General features: G+C 40.7%; 1 protein-coding gene across 9 annotated transcripts in view; it reads left to right on the forward strand.

Moving 5' to 3' along the window:
* The window catches only part of brwd3 (bromodomain and WD repeat domain containing 3), a 124,166-nt gene that overhangs the window by 8,492 nt on the left and 94,733 nt on the right, over window positions 1-20,941 (forward strand). For all 9 annotated transcript variants that reach the window (XR_013497675.1, XR_013497676.1, XR_013497677.1 and 6 more), the window contains exons 7-13: window positions 2,689-2,849; window positions 3,695-3,916; window positions 6,275-6,375; window positions 8,587-8,657; window positions 11,089-11,189; window positions 14,726-14,766; window positions 14,986-15,090. Coding sequence is in view for 5 of the 9 variants with exons in the window: in XM_078211946.1 (XP_078068072.1) it covers window positions 2,689-2,849; window positions 3,695-3,916; window positions 6,275-6,375; window positions 8,587-8,657; window positions 11,089-11,189; window positions 14,726-14,766; window positions 14,986-15,090 (802 nt within the window). In the remaining 4 variants the exon portion in view is untranslated. The remainder of the gene's footprint in view (window positions 1-2,688; window positions 2,850-3,694; window positions 3,917-6,274; window positions 6,376-8,586; window positions 8,658-11,088; window positions 11,190-14,725; window positions 14,767-14,985; window positions 15,091-20,941) is intronic.

The raw sequence follows: 20,941 nt of genomic DNA on the forward strand, positions 1-20,941 counted from the left end.
AGGGTGAAAAAAAAGTTACGAGGATATTACCAGAATTGGAAGGTTTCAATTATAAGGATAGGCTGGAACTTTTCCCTGGAGCATAGGAGGATGAGGGGTGTCCTTATAGCGGTTAATAAAATCATGAGGGGCATAGATAAGATGAATATCCAAAGTCTTTTCTCCAAGGTAGGGAAGTCCAAAACCAGGGAGTATAGGTTTAAGGTGAGAGGGCAAAGAACAATACAGCACAGGAACAGGCCCTTCGGCCCTCCAAGCCCGTGCCGCTCCGTGGTCCAAACTAGACCATTCTTTTGTATCCTTCCATTCCCACTCCGTTCATATGGCTATCTAGATAAGTCTTAAACGTTCCCAGTGTGTCCGCCTCCACCACCTTGCCTGGCAGCGCATTCCAGGCCCCCACCACCCTCTGTGTAAAATATGTCCTTCTGATATCTGTGTTAAACCTCCTCCCCCCCCCCCCCCCTTCACCTTGAACCTATGACCCCTCGTGAACGTCACCACCGACCTGGGGAAAAGCTTCCCACCGTTCACCCTACCTATGCCTTTCATAATTTTATACACCTCTACTAAGTCTCCCCTCATCCTCCGTCTTTCCAGGGAGAACAATCCCAGTTTACCCAATCTCTCCTCATAACTAAGCCCCTCCATACCAGGCAACATCCTGGTAAACCTCCTCTGTACTCTCTCCAAAGTCTCCACGTCCTTCTGGTAGTGTGGCGACCAGAACTGGACGCAGTATTCCAAATGCGGCCGAACCAATGTTCTATACATCTGCAACATCAGATCCCAACTTTTATACTCTATGCCCCATCCTATAAAGGCAAGCATGCCATATGCCTTCTTCACCACCTTCTCCACCTGTGATGTCACCTTCAAGGATCTGTGGACTTGCACACCCAGGTCCCTCTGCGTATCTACACCCTTTATGGTTCTGCCATTTATCGTATAGCTCCTCCCTACATTATTTCTACCAAAATGCATCACTTCGCATTCATCAGGATTGAATTCCATCTGCCATTTCTTTGCCCAAATTTCCAGCCTATCTATATCCTTCTGTAGCTTCTGACAATGCTCCTCACTATCTGCAAGTCCTGCCAATTTTGTGTCGTCTGCAAACTTACTGATCACCCCAGTTACACCTTCTTCCAGATCGTTTATATAAATCACAAACAGCAGAGGTCCCAATACAGAGCCCTGCGGAACACCACTAGTCACCGGCCTCCAGCCGGAAAAAGACCCTTCCACTACCACTCTCTGTCTTCTGTGACCAAGCCAGTTCTCCACCCATCAAGCCACCTCCCCCTTTATCCCATGAGATCCAACCTTTTTCACCAGCCTACCATGAGGGACTTTGTCAAACGCTTTACTAAAGTCCATATAGACGACATCCACGGCCCTTCCCTCGTCAACCATTCTGGTCACTTCTTCAAAAAACTCCACCAGGTTAGTGAGGCATGACCTCCCTCTCACAAAACCATGCTGACTATCGTTAATGAGTTTATTCCTTTCTAAATGCGCATACATCCTATCTCTAAGAATCCTCTCCAACAACTTCCCTACCACGGACGTCAAGCTCACCGACCTATAATTACCCGGGTTATCCTTCCTACCCTTCTTAAATAACGGGACCACATTAGCTATCCTCCAATCCTCTGGGACCTCACCTGCGTCCAGTGATGAGGCAAAGATTTGCGTCAGAGGCCCAGCGATTTCATCTCTCGTCTCCCTTTTTTTAAAAGGGACCTGAGGGATTTAAAAGGGACCTGAGGGGCAACCTTTTCACACAAAGTGTGGTGCGTATATGGAATGAGCTGCCAGAGGAAGTGGTAGAGTTGGGTACAATTATAATATTTAAAAGACAATTAGACAGGTATAAGGATGGGAAAGGTTTAGAGGGATATGGGCCAAACGCAAGTAAATGAGACTAGTTCAGTTTAGGAAACTTGGTTGGCATGAACGAGTTGGTCCGAAAGGCCTGTTACTGTGCTGTATATCTCTGACTCTATGAATAGGGGCTTCAATTTCACACTTCTTGCTGGTATATAATAAGTATTCAGTTGTTAAAATCCTTGTATGCAAACTGAAGTATCTCTTAAGGTCCCAAGTTGTAATTCCTGTGGCTTTCTGGGCCATTTAGAAATTAGTTGTTCTCGGACAGGTCCTCTGGTCAAACTGAAATTTTTAAAACTGCTGCTAATGAGAATACCTTCATGCTGCAAGCAGAATCAGAAATGAAACTAAATCTAAACAGGTGCTGGGAAGGGAAATAAAGCTATAAAACAACCTAGCTTGACATTTCTCTCCTTGTTTAAATTGCTGACTGATAATAGGTTGTACTTCAGGTAATAGCTGGTCAAAGTTTATTTTTGTGTTCTGGTTTAAGGAGCTGCAATAAATTATTCTTGAGCCTGATTTAATTATCAAAACAGTACAATAATTTTAGTGCAATTTCATTGCATGATATAGAATTGGCTGATGCAGGTTCATATCACAATGAAGGGGTTCACATCATTTCAGGACCATTGCGCATTTAGAAATCATTTTTAAAAAATGCAGCAAATACTTTTTTCCTCTCTCTCTCTACATAAGCGTATATTGCCATGGTTGTTTTTAATTTGGGGAGATTGTTATCATGTGAGACCCCATAGATAGATATTCAACATTTCTCATTATTTGCTATTTCAGTGAACATCACCAATGTCAAACAGCTGACTGGATTTGGACGACGCAGTCATGTTTTCCCTGTTATTGTGTACCAGCATGTGAAAATGTACAAGAGGATACTTGGGCATCTTTCCTCTGTGTACTGTGTAGCTTTTGACCGCACAGGGAGGAGAATTTTCACGGTGAGAAAACTGCTGAGCATTCTGTAAGAGCAGTCAGCAATAAATGAAGATCATAGTATCTATATTATTGTAGGGAGTCCAATGGTAATTTTGTTGCTCAATGACATGGTGCATCACTGCAAAAAATCGTCTAATTTCAAAAGCATTTAAAAATTGCAGAAGTATTTTGTTCTATCTAGGGTATAAATGCAATGCATTTAACATACGACATATATTTTGTGATGATGCTTATGATAAATTTGACAATACAATATTTTTTAAGCCTGTATGGTATATTGTGTAATTTTCATGGGGTTGAAAGTCCCCGGTTGTGAATTCTTTCTGGACCAGTTGGAGATTGGGCAGATCCTGTAGTCAGACCTGCATTTTTTCAAAAATTATAATATACTTCATGAAGCTGCTGCAAAGGTATTTTCCACCAGAACTTTCTCAGTACATTAGAAATTATTTTCTTTAAAATGGAAAAAAAGCAATTACTTACTAGTTTCTTTTGGATGTTCCCAAAGGAAGGAGCTGGAATTTACAAGCCAATCTATACACAAACCTTTAGCAACAGCACTTAATTTCCAGTTGATTTCAGGTTATATGTCACAATTGGGCAAATTGTTGATATTTATGACTCCATTTGATTGCACATTGAGGTTATCTTCATTTTTAGTCTAGTGCATGAATATATTATCTATGTTTGAAGTTTGAAGTTTTGTATATTTGTGCAGCAGTGACCAGAGATTACAAAACCATTTTTGACACTTGATCAAATAATTGGACATTCATGTATTGTGACTTAAACTTGAGTAACGTGTAACTTGTATTCCAAAACTTTATATCTACTATACTATTTCTAGGGTTCAGATGATTGCTTGGTGAAGATTTGGGCCACGGATGATGGACGACTCCTGTCTACTTTGCGTGGGCATTCAGCTGAGATTTCTGATATGGCTGTTAATTATGAAAACACATTGATTGCTGCGGGCAGTTGTGATAAAGTGATTCGTGTTTGGTGCTTGCGAACATGCGCTCCTATTGCTGTGTTACAAGGGCATACTGGATCTATAACCTCTTTATTGGTAATGGAATTGCATTCTTCTTCCTTGTCTACTTGTGTCTTCTGAATTGCCTACTTTTGACCAGAGCAGAGAGTACTTTTCAATGCATAATACAATGAAAAATGAAATGAGCTCTAAATAATCTTGTTGCTCCTCTTAAATAGTATGCTGTAGCATCATAGAATCATTGATGCAGCATAGCTGAAGGTTATTCAGCCCATGATCCATGTTCTAACTCTTCTAAAAGAGCCAGCCAACTTGTCCCACTCCCTACTCATTTTCCACTTCTTTCCCTTTTCTAGTATTTATCCAATTCCCTTTTTCCCTTCTGCAAATTATTCAATCTGTTCCATAATCGTTTTGGCAGTATATTGCAGATCATCATAACTCATTGTATGACAACTTGCTGTGATTTTTCTTTCCATGTGTCATGTGAAATTTGAAGTATGGATTTGTATAGTGATGCATTTGGACAGGGGGAATAAGGGCTTTTTTCTCTTGTTGCCTCTTATTTTTTGCCAATCACCTTATTTCTGTCCTTGGTTGCCTACCTTTCTGTCATTGGAATCAGTTTATCTTTACTCTACTCTATCAAATCTTTCAAAATTGTGAACAATAGTGTCAAATCTTCCAATGACCTTCTGTGCACTAAGAGCAGTCATCCCGGTTTCTCCACATAACTGAAGTGTTTCACCCTTGCATTCTCCTCTGCATGCTTTAAACCTTTGATATCCTCCTTAAATTGTCATGGAAATTATCTCACTTGTCCAGATGAAGCCTAACCAGCCTCTTATAAATGTTTAACATAATACCCTTGTCCTTGAACTCTTCATTTATTTATAAAACCAAGAATCTTGGATCTTTTTCAGAACAGCCTTTTCCTGATTTATGTACATCATCTCCAGCATCCCCTTTTAAAATTATACTATTTTGTTTATATTGACTTGCCTCCTCATTCTCCCGATCAAAAGGCATGACTTCACACATCCCTACTTTAAATTTATTCTGACATATGGTTACCCATTATACAAGTCTGTTTCTCTTCCTCCTCACTGTTCACTGCTTTTCCAATTTTCATGTCAATTGTAAATCTCAGTCATTAATATATGTCAAAAGAACAATGGATCAAACTGACACTTGGTGAATACCACTGTACACTTTCCTCTAGTCTAAAAACAACTGCTCACCAGTACTCTGCTTTCTGTCCCATAAACAGTTTTGTATTCATTGCCCATTTAATCCTCTAGGCTCCAAACTTGCTAACAAATTTATTATCTGGCGTTTGACCAAATTAGTTTTGAAAGTCAGTGTACATATCAACTGTACTACCTTCATCAACCCTTTGTTCAAATCAGATACAACTTCCTCAATTAACGAATTGACATTAATTTAATAAACTTGTTCTTACAAGTGTCAATACTATTCCCATGTTAATGCTTCTCAAAGTTTCCTTGTCAATGACAATAGGCTGATAGCTTATCTCTCTCCCTGTTTTGATCAGGGATGTAACGTTTGCAGTCTTTCTGTACTAATCTTAACTAAGGAGCATTGAAAGATTGTGGCCAGATACTAGCAATTTCCATCTTAGCAATCTACGATGTAGTTTATCTGGACTGGGTGGGGTTTCTCCCTAAGCACTACCAACCTTTGATTACCTCCTTATCTATTTTTATTTTGCCCAATTTCTCTACTTCATCTAGTACGCCAGAATCCTCTTAGTGCGACCAGATTCAAAGTACTCATTTAGTATCTCAGCTATGCTTTCTGCCTCCAAAAGGTGACCGATATTTCTGGCCCTAATTTGCTTTCACACTTCACAAAAGGGATCAAAAAGTATTTTTAAGTACATTCCTTCCTGCTCTTGTTTTATTTTTCAGTTGTCCCTATACCCTTTTCAGCATACTTCACTACTGAATATGAACCCAGCATTTATAATGTGCTTTATTTTCCTGGTGCATTTTAATCTTTGTTTTCAGTTATGAAGGAAGCTCTGGATTTGGATGCCCTTTCTTTCCTCATTGTAGAAATATGTCTAGTCTGCATCTGAGCTACCTATTGCTTATATTTGGCAGTCTTTGATCCCAATTCTTCTAAACCAAATTTATTTTCAAATCACTGAAATTAACCCAGCTCAAGTTTAATATTTTCACAATTGATTTTTCCCTTGCATTTTTGCCCTAACGATTTGGCTAATGAATATGAAAATGTTTGCTGCAGTAGATCCATGGCTAACTAAGGAGTTGGCGCTTGTAGAAGGTGAGGAGAGATATAGGAAGTAATTTCTCTCCACTTCTGTAAATTCAATTTGCAGATGAAAAAAAAAACCTTCCCGTGTTTGGATTTAATACGATAATAATAATTCAATTTTCTGTGCTCCAGTTTTGCCCAGGGACCAGAGGAAGAACACGTTACTTGACATCCACAGGGGCTGATGGAACCATCTGCTTTTGGCAATGGAATACCGAGACCATCAAATTTAAGTAGGTTTCTTGCAAAGTGTATCTGTTGCTGCTTTGTCATCATGAATCTGCTGGCTTTCATTTGCAACTTCTGCTGTTCATTCATATGAAATACTATTCACCATTTTTAGTTCATGTTTTTACATGCTGCACATTTGTGAATATTGGTGTGTTGAATGAAGCTACCTGTGTCATTTGGTAACTCATTGTTTTAGCTTTGACTTGCAGATGCTTGAATTACATGTTTGAGTGATGTTCCTCAGCTGTAATGCTCAGTATTAGTTTTATATTTACTTTATCTACTCATAATAATCATAGAATTGTTATGGTGCAGAAGGAGGCCATTTTGCTCATCGTGTCTGCGCTGGCTCTCCAAACGAGGGTAATGGCTTAATGCCATTCCCCTGCATTTTCCTTTACCCCTGTGTGTTGTTTCTGTTCAAATGATCATTTAATGCTCTCTTGAATGTCTTGATTGAACCTGTCTCCACCACGCTTCCAGGCAATGCATTCCAGACCCGAACCACTCATTGTGTGAAAAAGTTTATCTCGTATTGCATTTGCTTCTTTTGCAAATCACTTTAAATCTGTGCCCTCTCATTCTTGATTCTTTTATGAATGGAAACAGTTTCTCCCTACCTACCCCGTCCAGCCTCCTCATGATTTTGAACATCTCTATCAACTATCCTCTTTGTCTTCTTCTCTCCAAGGTAAACAGTCCCAGTTTCTGCAATCTATCCTCATAACTGGAACCATTCTTGAAAACCTCTTCTGCGCTATTTCCAATGCGTTCACATCCTTCCTATAGTGTGGCAACCAGAACTACACAATTCCAGCTGAACTCTAACTGCTATCTTGTATAGGTTCAGCATAACCTCCTTACTCTTGTACTCTATGCCCAAAGTCCAGCATACTATATACTTCAATAACTGCTCTCTCTCTCTCCCCTGTCCTGCTATCTTCAATAATCACATATACACCTGGGTCCCTCTGCTCCTCACTTCCTTAAGAATTTTATACCTAATTTTATTTCTTCCTACCAAATGCATCACCTCGCACCTCTTCACATTGAACTTCATCTGCCACCTATCTGTCCACTCCATAACTTGTCGATGTCCTTTTGAAGTTCTAGAACTTCAAAACAAGAACAAATTAGCTGTACATTATTTCCGATTCATCAGCCCATTTTTTTTGATGTGACTACTAATTTTATCCTGAATAATTACTTCTAGAAGCTTGCCCATCACTGATAACTGTTGGGTTATTTCTACACATGCATTGGCATCTCACTTACATGACGGAGCATTAATGGGAAATTAAAAATGAGCTGTTGCCAGTTTCTCCCATCTCTATTTCAGTGATAAATGGTAAAAGTGGAAAAATCAAACATGTCTAACCAATAAGCTCACTTAAATCAATCAGTTTGTGAGCTTCCTGTCTGTTTTGCATCTACTGGAACAGTATCAAGACCTATTCAAATAGTTGTTTTGGGTTTCCTGCATTAAAGCTGACCAATATTGTAGGTATCCTTAAGATTAGTCTTGAGTACTATTGGTTAAACCATTAAACATGTTTTTAATTGTTACTGCAGTAAGGATCAAATAATAGTGCTTGTCTTTAACATTACTCTGAATCTAGGAAGGAGTGAAATCAATTCAGTGAATCAAAGCTACCTCTTGAGATGGCATGCTATTGCCAGCAATGAATGAATGACTTCTTTGTGGTCACAAAAACAAATTCTCATTCAATTTTGATTTCATAGCGTTAAAGTGAATGATAAACAAACACTTCTACTCCTGTGTCTTCAGCACTCAGATTTATAGACATCCAGTCTCAGTTTCTGACACCCAAGCACCATCTAATTTGATGTTGCTGCAAATAACAGGATCACACTTGTATGCATGGCACTTAAAAAAAGAAACATCTCATCATAACTTCAGCTTCACGTGCAACCAATTGTAATTTGCAGTTGCTGTTAATGAAGACAAAATGTCACAGTTATTCCCACAAACACATAATGGGACTAAAGAGGAATGTTAGCCAGGAAGCTGGGAGGCTTAGCAGCTCTTCATCAAATAAACATGATTCTTCTATGTTCACCATGACTGGCAGATGGAGCTTCACTTTAATGTTGCATCTGAAAGACCCGTTTGTACGTAGCACCTAATGTGATTTTCATTTGCTAATGCTATGACTTTGCTTTGGATAGAAATTAATGTTCTTACTTTACAGTGAACATCCAGTGAAATTTACAGATAGATCCAGGCCAGGAAGTCAAATTTCTTGCTGCTCTTTCAGTTCTGGTAAGATTTTCTTTTAGTTTCACTGGGAAAGAACTTTTCTGAGTACATGCCCTCATCACCGCACTCATAGCCAGAACAAAGTAAGAGCTAGAGACTATGGCAACACCACACTCATAACCAGAACAAAATAAAAGCTGGAGACTATCCAAAGGGACAATGAGTTTTTTGGATTGAACATAAACGCGGAAAAAACAATGGTATGACTGTAAATGGCAATGGAAAAGTGAAGATTGAAAGCGCTGAGGTAGAGGCACTGGGCAAATTTTTCAAGTACCTTGGTTTGATAATACAGACCAAAGTTGCATCCAGGAATGAAATCCAGGTTAACTTGCATATAACAAATGGTGTGACCAGTGACTTTTATGTAGCATCAGGAAGTCCAAAATCATCAGCAAGAAGCTGAAAAAACATCTAATGCAGTCACGTGTGTGAAGTTTTGTATTCAATGGATGTGAGAGTTGGAGCCTGTAGCAAGACATGAGAGAGGAGTATGACATCTATTGAACAAAGAAAATAACAGCACAGGAACAGGCCCTTCGGCCCTCCAAGCCTGCACCGACCATGCTGCCTGACTTATCTAAAACCCCCTACCCTTCCGGGGACCATATCCCTCTGTTACCGTCCTATTCATGTATTTGTCAGCTCGCCCCTTAAAAGTCACTACCGTATCCGCTTCCACCACCTTCCCCGGCAATTTGTTCCAGGCACCCACCACCCTCTGTGTACAAAAATCTGCCTCGTACATCTCCTTTAAACCTTGTTTCTCGTACCTTATACCTGTGCCCCCTAATAATTGATTCTGCCACCCTGGGAAAAAGCTTCTGACTGTCCACTCTGTCCATGCCTCTCATAATCTTGTAGACTTCTGTCAGGTATGAAATCTGGTAAGATGGAGGATATCCAAATCTGCAGGATGGACAGGAATACAAATGTGGATTAGATCAAGAGTGCAAGTTCAGGAATCGGTAAGGTTGCTAAGTGCAGTTAGAGAGAGAAAGATATAGCCAAGTACGGACGTTGTAAACAGTCTTGATAGCCTTTTCTTGGCAACAATTGGAGGCAAAATTAAAGGTGAAAATAGAAGAGGAAGAAGAAAAATCGAATGGATAGGTAACATTGTGGGTGGGTAACATTGAGATCTGGACTGAAGGAGACTTGAGGGGAGCTAAAGAAGCAAACTGTCAACAGCCCACTAAAGCTGTGATGATAATGAATGAACTGGCCCCACCCTCCTAATTTCTCATTTTCTCCTCCATCTGCCTTTTGAAGAATGATTTCTGTTAGTTGTATTCAACTATGCCTTCCCTAGCCAGAGGAAAACTAATTAGGCTAGTGAGCGTCTGATATTTTGATTGTAGTGATTCCTAATTATTTGCGAGGATACCCAAGACATTGCCTGCATTGCAGTTTTATCTGTGTACCATTTCTTTTTCTGCCTACCATAATCCTTGAAACCGAATGTAAGTAAATCTTTGCAGCATGTTTGCCAAGTGCCATGCAGTATCATTTGTGTAGTGAGATCAGAGTTCAAATTCCAAGCCTCCTGGATTTCGTTTGGCAAGCTGTCTAACTTGAGCTATTTAGTATAACATGGAAGGGGGGGGGGGGGGGGGTGGCACATACTGGGCCAAAAGAAAGGAGGAATGAGACTTATTACTGAATGTTTTAATTACCAAATCGGGAATTACCGTGATTGGCTAAGTGTTCAAAGAAGTAGCGATAACTTAAGCATAATGACTTGTATTTTGTGATTTCCAATAGTGGCCTAAGTGTCGAATTCACATGAAAGCTAGAGTAAAGCACACTGGTTGTTCAACAGGAATCTCCCACACTTTGTGCACTGCTGAGTGCACTAGCGTGAAACATTCTTAAAAAGCAGTGGAGAGGCCGGCAGCATAGTGCTGAGCGGGCCACTGCGCATGCGCCAATCTGTCAGCGCTGAGATCGGCGCCCGCGCCCTGATTGCTGGCCTCACTCTTCCATTGATCCTGACTGCAGAGTGGCAAAGGGACCCCCCCACGGATTGCCCCCTTGGCACTGTGCTGTACCTGGGGGGTGGTGTGAAGGTGCCCTGTGGACATTGGCACTTTGCCCCTTAGGCAGTGCCAGGAAGAAGTCTCACAACACCAGGTTAAAGTCCAACAGGTTTATTTGGTAGCCCAAGCCACTAGCTTTCGGAGCGCTGCTCCTTCATCAGGTAAGTGGGAGTTCTGTTCACAAACTGTTTGAGTCACCCTGCCTGCTGCGCTAAAAAAGCAGCTCTGCGGGATGGAAGAATCATCCCCAAGGAATTGGAATAATTCAAATTGTAAAAGTGAAGACAAATGTGAACATTTTATATGAAAAGCTATGTCATTGTAGGATTAGGATGGAATGAGAATCTTCCTCTTCTACTTGAGTTTTGTTTAAACCTTTTTCATTACAATTATAGGTGGAATGTTCATAGCAACTGGCAGCACAGACCATGTGATCAGGGTTTATTACTTGGGTTCTGGTTCACCAGAGAAAATTTCTGAACTGGCATTGCATACGGTAAGATGCTGAACATTGAGCTAATTCTCTCTCACATTATGATTCAAAAATTTGTTTTATTAAGATGCATAAGAGAGAAGTTTCTTGCTCTATGTTCCCCCTCTTTTTTTTTAAAGACATATTGCACAAACCATGAGAATTTAACTTGAGCGTACCATTTTTAAGAGGCATCAAGTGATTGCAATTAATTGTGAGCGAGTTGAATTGACCAAATCTGCACATGTAGTTGTGTGAACTGGGGATGAGGATCTGTTTTAAGTTTTGTATCTCATTTCAACTCCTTTACATTAGATTATCAACTGTGGTTCTGAATTGTAGCATTGTTTAGCTTTCATATAAATTCAGAGTTGGTAAATTATCCAACTTTGTAATGAAATGAAACTTTCTTCTCCAAGCAATCCTCTTGTACTCTGCTCTTATGAGGCTGAAGATCTTGCATTTACAATATGGTTTGAGCACCATTCCAAAGTTTTCACATGATTAGAGTGTAAACCCCATATTACTGTCCTAAAATAGTTTCTTATTTTAGCAAAATTGCATTCATTGGCCTGAATTTTTATTCTGGAGTTGGGACTACTTCTGGATCCCGCTCTCATCATATCAGTGCCTGAGACCATTCACAATTTTAACCAGCTCCCCCATTATTGGCCAATGTGCGCTCATCATGCTGTTAAGAATGGCAATTGATGATCAGGAGGAGGCCCTCCAACAATGACGGATCTGCAGTCCCACTGTCCAAGTGGGAACTACTGATACAATAAAAAAGAAAGAACACCTCAAGATGGAGAGATCAGAGTTTTGAACAGGTAAAAGATAAATGTAGTCACAGCTGCCAGCCAATTACTGTGGAGGAAGAGCCCCACCACAAGGCAACCTGTGGCGCAGGAATCTCACAGCTGCATATGTCCTCCCCCACCTCCAGCTGTTTATCCTTTCTCTCTCTCTCTCTCTCTCTCTCTCTCTCTCTCTCTCTCTCTCTTCTCTCCTCCCCCCCCCCCCCCCCCCAAAACCTTGGTTTGCCACTGGAACGCCACCTCCATTCATTGGCTGGAATTCGGCTAATTTGAAAATACAATTTGACATCGCCACTGTGCCCTTGTATTCTTTAAGTGCCTTAATTGGCTAACCTTTTTCACTTGTGCCCCAACCATCTGTTCCTATAATAGCCTTGAGAGATGAACATTCTGACAAACTGGCACGCTGGCCAGTGATAGGAGGTTGCAGGCATGTCTGCCTCTGGTGTTTTAGAAGGAAAAAAAATTCCATAACTAACTAGTTGTTTTAATGTTGGTGTTCTGATGCACTTTTTTTTGTTAATCACTTTTTTTCCATGTACATTTGAAGTAAGAAAAAAATCCAGAACGAAAATGCCGGCATTGCTGCATCCTACTAAATAGTTGCATTCTGGGGTAGTGCCGGTTGATTGGAAAACGGCTAATGTTACGCCGCTGTTTAAAAAAGGAAGGAGACAAAAGGCGGGTAACTATAGGCTGGTCAGCTTAACGTCTGTAGTAGGGAAAATGCTGGAATCCATTATTAAAGAGGAGATAGCAGGGCATCTGGATAGAAATGGTTCGATCAATCAGACGCAGCATGGATTCATGAGGGGAAAGTCGTGCTTGACGAACATGTTGGATTTTTATGAAGATGTGACTAGGGCAGTTGATGGAGGAGAACCGGTGGATGCGGTGTTTTTGGATTTCCAAAAGGCGTTTGATAAGGTGCCCCATAAAAGGCTGCTGAAGAAGATTAGGGCACACGGAGTTGGGGGTAGTGTGTTAAAGTGGATTGGGGACTGGCTATCCGACAGGAAGCAAAGAGTCGGAATAAATGGGTGTTTTTCCGGTTGGAGGAAGGTAACTAGTGGCGTGCCGCAGGGATCGGTACTCGGGCCGCAACTGTTTACCATTTATATAGATGATCTGGAGGAGGGGACGGAGTGTAGGGTAACGAAGTTTGCAGACGACACAAAGATAAGTGGAAAAGTGAATCGTGTGGAGGACGGAGAAGATCTGCAGAGAGATTTGGACAGGCTGAGTGAGTGGGCGAGGATATGGCAAATGGAGTATAACGTTGATAAATGCGAGGTTATACACTTTGGAGGAAATAATAACAAATGGGATTACTATCTCAATGGAAACAAATTAAAACATGCTACCGTGCAAAGGGACCTGGGGGTCCTTGTGCATGAGACGCAAAAGCCCAGTCTGCAGGTACAACAGGTGATCAAGAAGGCAAATGGGATGTTGGCCTATATTGCGAAGGGGATAGAATATAAAAGCAGGGATGTCTTGATGCACCTGTACAGGGCATTGGTGAGGCCGCAGCTGGAATACTGTGTGCAGTATTGGTCCCCTTATATGAGGAAGGATATATTGGCATTGGAGGGAGTGCAGAGAAGGTTCACCAGGTTGATACCGGAGATGAGGGGTTTGGATTATGAGGAGAGGCTGAGGAGATTGGGTTTGTACTCGTTGGAGTTTAGAAGGATGAGGGGGGATCTTATGGAGACTTATAAGATAATGTGGGGGCTGGATAGGGTGGAGGCGGAGAGATTCTTTCCACTTAGTAAGGAAGTTAAAACTAGAGGACACAGCCTCAAAATAAAGGGGGGTCGGTTTAAGACAGAGTTGAGGAGGAACTTCTTCTCCCAGAGGGTGGTGAGTCTCTGGAATTCTCTGCCCACTGAGGTGGTGGAGGCTACCTCGCTGAATATGTTTAAAGCGCGGATGGATGGATTCCTGATCGGTAAGGGAATTAAGGGTTATGGGGATCAGGCGGGTAAGTGGTACTGATCCACGTTAGATCAGCCATGATCTTATTGAATGGCGGGGCAGGCTCGAGGGGCTAGATGGCCTACTCCTGCTCCTATTTCTTATGTTCTTATGTTCTTATGTAAATAAACCCTTGTTTAGGCACACAGCAATGTATCATTTGACTGATGAATGAAATGTGTGCTGTTGTAGATTTTAGAAATGGACACTAATTTTGATGAAATGATTTAAGGACTAATATTTAAATTTTTAAAGTAGGTTCCTATGGGTTAACTTGAGAATTAAAGGATGTAACAGAGTGGAGGTAACATTTTGGCCATATCAGTGGACAAATGTGTTTTACAGTCGTATGACATTCTATTGTCTGCTAATTTAATAGATGCTCATACCCAACTATTTACATTGGTTAATTTTTCTGTTTCAAGTGAACAAAAGAATGTCATATAAATGCAATGAAGCATTTGCCTGCTAATATTGGCTGCAATAAATAGGCTAGAATCATAAATTTGGGTTTACATATTTGACAACTGTGGAAGAAGGTTGACGTAATCAATAAAACAAGATGCTAAGCTCAAAATGTGCAGCACTTTTACAATGGTTCGGGGTAGGTGTCTTTAATGACCTGTCAGACGTTTAGGTTTAGCTTGGGGCTGAGCACTCGCCATTGCAATTTTCATTAAAGCAATTTTTTTCATGAACATTGCACAACTAAGTTGAATTGTGGAAAAGGACCAAATCTTTTTTTGTTCCCCTCATCTTTAGGATAAAGTGATCGCTATTCAGTTCTGCAACAGTAGCCACAGGTAATTATGTCTTTGCGATGGTGGGCTGTTTATTTTGTTTTTGCTTGTTGCTTATCAATTTATTGCAATCAAAGGTGTTGCTACTTTAAAATTTTCTAGCAAATTAGAAACAAATTAAATTTAAACTTGTTGTCCTTGTCCTTTTATGTACTGTAAAAGATTAACTTTTGCAAATATTTAAAATCCTTTTCTTTCTGCTTCTTTCCCAACCCTTCGTAGCTTGAGATTTGTTAGTGGTAGCCGGGATGGGACAGCTAGAATCTGGCAGTACCAACACCAAGAATGGAAGAATATAGTTCTGGATATGTTTACAAAATTACCAGGGTAAGATCACTATCAGCTATTTGAATATTTTATACCAAAATATAATGTGCTGAATTTCATATTTGTCACTGTTACCATCACTGAAAATGTAAAGGAAACTGTTTCATATTGCTATCTATCATGGAGCCGTGTGGCAAAAGTATAATTTGGACATTGAGAATTTTTTTTGCAGCATTGAAACCAACTATACAAGCTGATGTGACTTTAGTATTTGTAACTTATTTCCTGTTCAATAACAGCAAATATGGACCTATTTTGTTGTAGAATACAGAAGTAAATGTACTGGCAGTTTTTTCCAATAATTGTGTTTTGTTACAGCCATCATTTTAGCTTCTATCATTTATTATTGACCGGTTTGGAATCATAATGTTGGTGTTTTATTATTAGAATGTAGGCATGACTGGCAAAGCTGGCATTTATTGCATATTTTTAATTCTCCTGCACCAAGGTGAAGAAGTCAAATTCATTTTGGAGATCTTCCTCCAGTTTTCTTGCCACTTGTACACTAGTTTCCCTTGTCAAAGCAGTGAAATCTAATTTTTCTGGCTGAGTGTATGATTGATTGAGAAATTGTTTTCCATAGAACCATAGAAAATTACAGCTCAGAAACAGGCCTTTTGGCCCTTCTTGTCTGTGCCGAACCATTTTTTGCCTAGTCCCACTGACGTGCACTTGGACCATATCCCTCCACACCCCTCTCATCCATGAACCCGTCCAAGTTTTTCTTAAATGTTACCACTTTATCCGGCAGCTCATTCCACACTCCCACCACTCTCTGCGTGAAGAAGCCCCCCCTAATATTCCCTTTAAACTTTTCTCCTTTCACCCTTAACCCATGCCCTCTGGTTTTTTTCTCCCCTAGCCTCAGCGGAAAAAGCCTGCTTGCATTCACTCTATCTACACCCATCAAAATCTTATACACCTCTATCAAATCTCCCCTCAATCTTCTACGCTCCAGGGAATAAAGTCCCAACCTATTCAATCTCTCTGTAACTCAGCTTCTCAAGTCCCGGCAACATCGTTGTGAACCTTCTCTGCACTCTTTCAATCTTATTTACATCCTTCCTGTAACTAGGTGACCAAAACTGTACACAATTCCCTACCATTCGGATTTTAATTGTCTCCTGAACAAGGCACTAATTATTGACAAGTTCAGTTAACACTTTTTTTTCTACAACTCTGTCTCAAATGGCAAGATTCAAGATTTGCTGTGTCACATATATTTGTTTTTAATGTTGCCCCAATAAATTGCTGGAATTATTGTTCAGTGCCTGAAGTTCTCACATGAGTTTCTGGTTTGAAAATGTTGTAGGGATATGTATGTTTAGGCTATTGTTTTCTATTTTGGATGTTATTGAAAATTTACTTATAGCTTTGGGTCACCCTTGAAACATACCTTGGCTGATGATACGTATTTTAATGGTTGCATGATTGCTTTAAGAGCTGATCACATGATTTGATGGTGATATCATTAGGGTGTTGTTCAGGCTGCTGTTTAGTTTCATTTTCTACTTCGTACAGGCAAGACCTCCTAGAATAAATCTGTTGTTGTTAGTTTGAATCTACATGTGCAAACTGCATAATTTTCTTGTTGTATAAAACCCACAACCCCAATATACAAACATTTACAAAAAGAAAATTGGTGACGAGTCAGGATTTTGTTTCATTGAGAACATAAGATAGGAAAAAAACATCATGGGTCATCATACTTAGAATATTAGAAGGCTGGGGAACATCAACATCTGGCTTAAAGATTGAAGTGCCTGTGAAGTAAGAAGACATACAAAGAGGTGAAAAAAATTATGTTTCTTAAAGAAAAATAAATTGGGCAGATGACTGCAGAGTCTGTTCAGTTGTTGCGGTAGAGCAGGAGACTCACTACTCAGCTGAGAAAGGGTGGAAACTCTCTGTGCTTTTCGAGGAGGGGGATTTTCTGATCAGAGAAGGATGAGATTCTAGGCCGAACCTGGCATACTTGAAAAGAAGGAATGTTTTGCTCTACGACTGGGGCCATTTGAAAAAATATACATCGTCAGTGGTCTCCAGTGTTAAAAAGGGTCGACTGGAGTTACAGTTTAAAGAAAGTACTGAGCAGTCTCAAGTCACAAGTGCCTGCCAGAGAAATGGTGGTTTAACTGGGATCTATGGGTCCTTTCAATGAAGGAAGTGAATCATAGGGTTCCTATGCAGAGCATTTTCTGTACATTGTACAAGTGAATAAAATTGCAAACTAGTTGCTTATACCAGCTTTTCTCAGTACAAAAGGAAGTAAAACTTTTAATTTGCTTTGGAGCCTAGATCATCTAGTAAAGCCAGGGACTAAAACTTAGGATGACTTGACAGAAATCCTTGAAGTGCATTACTCTCCAAAGCCATTGATCATAGTGGAATGGTTCAGGTTCCACCGAAGGAGTAGAGTCGAAGGCTTTGCTTAGTTTGTGGCAAACTTGCAAAGGCTGGCACAACATTGTGAGATTGTTGAGTCATTAGAAGATACTCTTTGAGATGGTCTATCCAAAGACGATTACTTACTGAACATGCTTTGTCTTTAAAAATAGCAATTGCAGTGTCGATGGATATGGCTGCTAAAGAGGCTTCACAATTTGGTGCAGGAACTAAGATCCACAAGTTGGCAATTGCCCATAAGTCAAAACAGCAACAAGCATGCCACAGATGTGCCAAAATGGCTGTTTAGCGAGTGAATGCTGGAGCAAGAATAGTCAATGCAAAGATTGTGGCAAAATGGGTCACGTTGCAAAAGCTTGTTAGGCTAGACCAGCTTCCCCTGAGAAGAATATTCAGAAGAAGAATCCGGGTACCTTTAAGAAGAAGAACAAGTTGCATTCTACAAAAAGAATTTATAAAATGAAAGGATTGTGACCATGAAGAAAAGAATGTCCAGAATAATGAAGAGCTCCAATTGAACCTCTTACCCATACGGGGTGAATCACAGGTTTTGGATAATTCTCGGTGGACAATTTATTAGGATGGAGGTTGATACTGGTGTTGCTGTACCTTTAATTTCTGAGACTATATACCAATAGAAGCTGAAGTATCTTCCTTTGGAACCAACTGATGTGATTTTTAAGGACATCTTGGTATGGTCCGGATGAAGGAATTAGCACACTCTGGATGCCCAGATTGATTAAAAAGTGGGACTGTAAATTCTGTGCACGAATAAGAAATGCACCACCATTGTCTTTTTACACTCTTGGTTGTGGCCTACATTGCATGTAGATTTTGCTGGTCCGTTTGAGGGTTACACGTTCTTAGTCATAATTGGTGCATACTCAAAAGTGGCCAGAAGTTGTCATGAGATCTATATCTGGACAAAACAATTTCAAAAGCTGATGAAATTTTTTGCAAGATTTGGCAAACCGGAACAGATGGTAAACGATAATGGTTCACAATTGATTTCACAGGAGTTTGAAGATTATCTCAAAAGTAAATGCCATTCAGCATATAAAATCCGCACTCATCATGCATCAACCAATGGGTTGGCTGAAAGATTTGTGCAATCATTGCAACATTCTTTAAAAGTTTCAAGAGAGCAAGGTTCATTATTGCGTTGTGTGAATAGCTTTCTGGCATAGAACCATAGACAATTACAGCTCAGAAACAGGCCTTTTGGCCCTTCTTGTCTGTGCCGAACCATTTTTTGCCTAGTCCCACTGACCTGCACTTGGACCATATCCCTTCACACCCCTCTCATCCATGAACCCATCCAAGTTTTTCTTAAATGTTAAAAGTGACCCCGCATTTACCACTTTATCCGGCAGCTCATTCCACACTCCCACCACTCTGCGTGAAGAAGCCCCCCCTAATATTCCCTTTAAACTTTTCTCCCTTAACCCATGCCCTCTGGGTTTTTTTCTCCCCGAGCCTCAGTGGAAAAAGCCTGCTTGCATTCACTCTATCTATACCCATCAAAATCTTATACACCTCTATCAAATCTCCCCTCATTCTTTTACGCTCCAGGGAATAAAGTCTCAACCTATTGAATCTCTCTCTGTAACTCAGCTTCTCAAGTCCCGGCAACATCCTTGTGAACCTTCTCTGAACTCTTTCAACCTGATTTACATCCTTCCTGTAACTAGGTGACCAAAACTGTACACAATACTCCAAATTCGGCCTCACCAATGCCTTACACAACCTTACCATAACACTCCAACTTTTATACTCGATACTCCGATTTATAAAGGCCAATGTACCAAAGGCACTCTTTACGACCCTATCCACCTGTGATGTCACTTTTAGGGAATTCTGTACCTGTATTCCCAGATCCCTCTGTTCAACTGTGCTCTTCAGAGTCCTACCATTTACCCTGTACGTTCTACTTTGGTTTGTCCTTCCAAAGTGCAATATCTCACACTTGTCTGCGTTAAATTCCATTTGCCATTTTTCAGCCCATTTTTCTAGTTGGTCCAAATCCCTCTGCAAGCTTTGAAAACCTTCCTCACTGCCCACTATACCTCCAATCTTTGTATCATCAGCAAACTTGCTGATCCAATTTACCACATTATCATCCAGATCACTGATATAGATGACAAACAACAATGGACCCAACACCGATCCCTGCAGCACACCACTAGTCACAGGCCTCCACTCAGAGAAGCAATCCTCCACAACCACTTTCTGGCTTCTTCCATTGATGTGGAAATGCCGGCATTGGACTGGGGTAAACACAGTAAGAATTTTAACAACACCAGGTTAAAGTCCACCAGATTTATTTGGTAGCAAATACCATTAGCTTTCGGAGCGCTGCTCCTTTGTCAGATGGAGTGGAAATCTGCTCTCAATCAGGGCACAGAATCACAAAATCAAGTTACAGAATACTGATTAGAATGCGAATCTCTGCAGCCAACCAGGTCTTAAAGATACAGACAATGTGACTGGAGGGAGCATTAAGCACAGGTTAAAGAGCTGTATTTTGTCTCCAGACAGGACAGCCAGTGAGATTCTGCAAGACCAGAAGGCAAGCTGCGGGGGTTACTGATAGTGTGACATAAACCCAACATCTTCCATTGAGCCAGTGTCTTATCCAATTTACTACCTCCCCATGTATACCTAGCGACTGAACCTTCCTAACTAACCTCCCATGAGGGACCTTGTCAAAGGCCTTGCTGAAATCCAGGTAGACAACATCCACCGCCTTCCCTTCATCCACTTTCCTGGTAACCTCCTCGAAAAACTCTAATAGATTGGTCAAACGTGACCTACCATGCACAAAGCCATGTTGACTCTCCCTAATAAGTCCCTGTCTATCCAAATATTTGTAGATCCTATCCCTTATCACACCTTCCAATAACTTGCCCACCACCGATGTCAAACGTACTGGCCTATAATTTCCCGGATTTCTTTTGGAACCTTTTTTAAACAACGGAACAACATGAGCCACCCTCCAATCATCCCCCATGAATACTGACATTTTAATTATGTCTGCCAGGGCCTCTGCAAGTTCAACACTAGCTTCCCTCAAGGTCCGTGGGAATACCCTGTCCGGTCCTGGGGATTTATCCAGTCTGATTTAGAACATAGAACAGTACAGCACAGAACAGGCCCTTTGGCCCACGATGTTGTGCCGAGCTTTATCTGAAACCAAGATCAAGCTATCCCACTCCCTATCATCCTGGTGTGCTCCATGTGCCTATCCAATAACCGCTTAAATGTTTCTAAAGTGTCTGACTCCACTATCACTGCAGGCAGTCCATTCCACACCCCAACCACTCTCTGCGTAAAGAACCTACCTTGGATATCCTTCCTATATCTCCCACCATGAACCTTATAGTTATGCCCCCTTGTAATAGCTCCATCCACCCGAGGAAATAGTCTTTGAACGTTCACTCTATCT

This window comes from Mustelus asterias, chromosome 4 (genome assembly GCF_964213995.1).
Source record: "Mustelus asterias chromosome 4, sMusAst1.hap1.1, whole genome shotgun sequence".
Classification (NCBI taxonomy): Eukaryota; Metazoa; Chordata; class Chondrichthyes; order Carcharhiniformes; family Triakidae; genus Mustelus; species Mustelus asterias.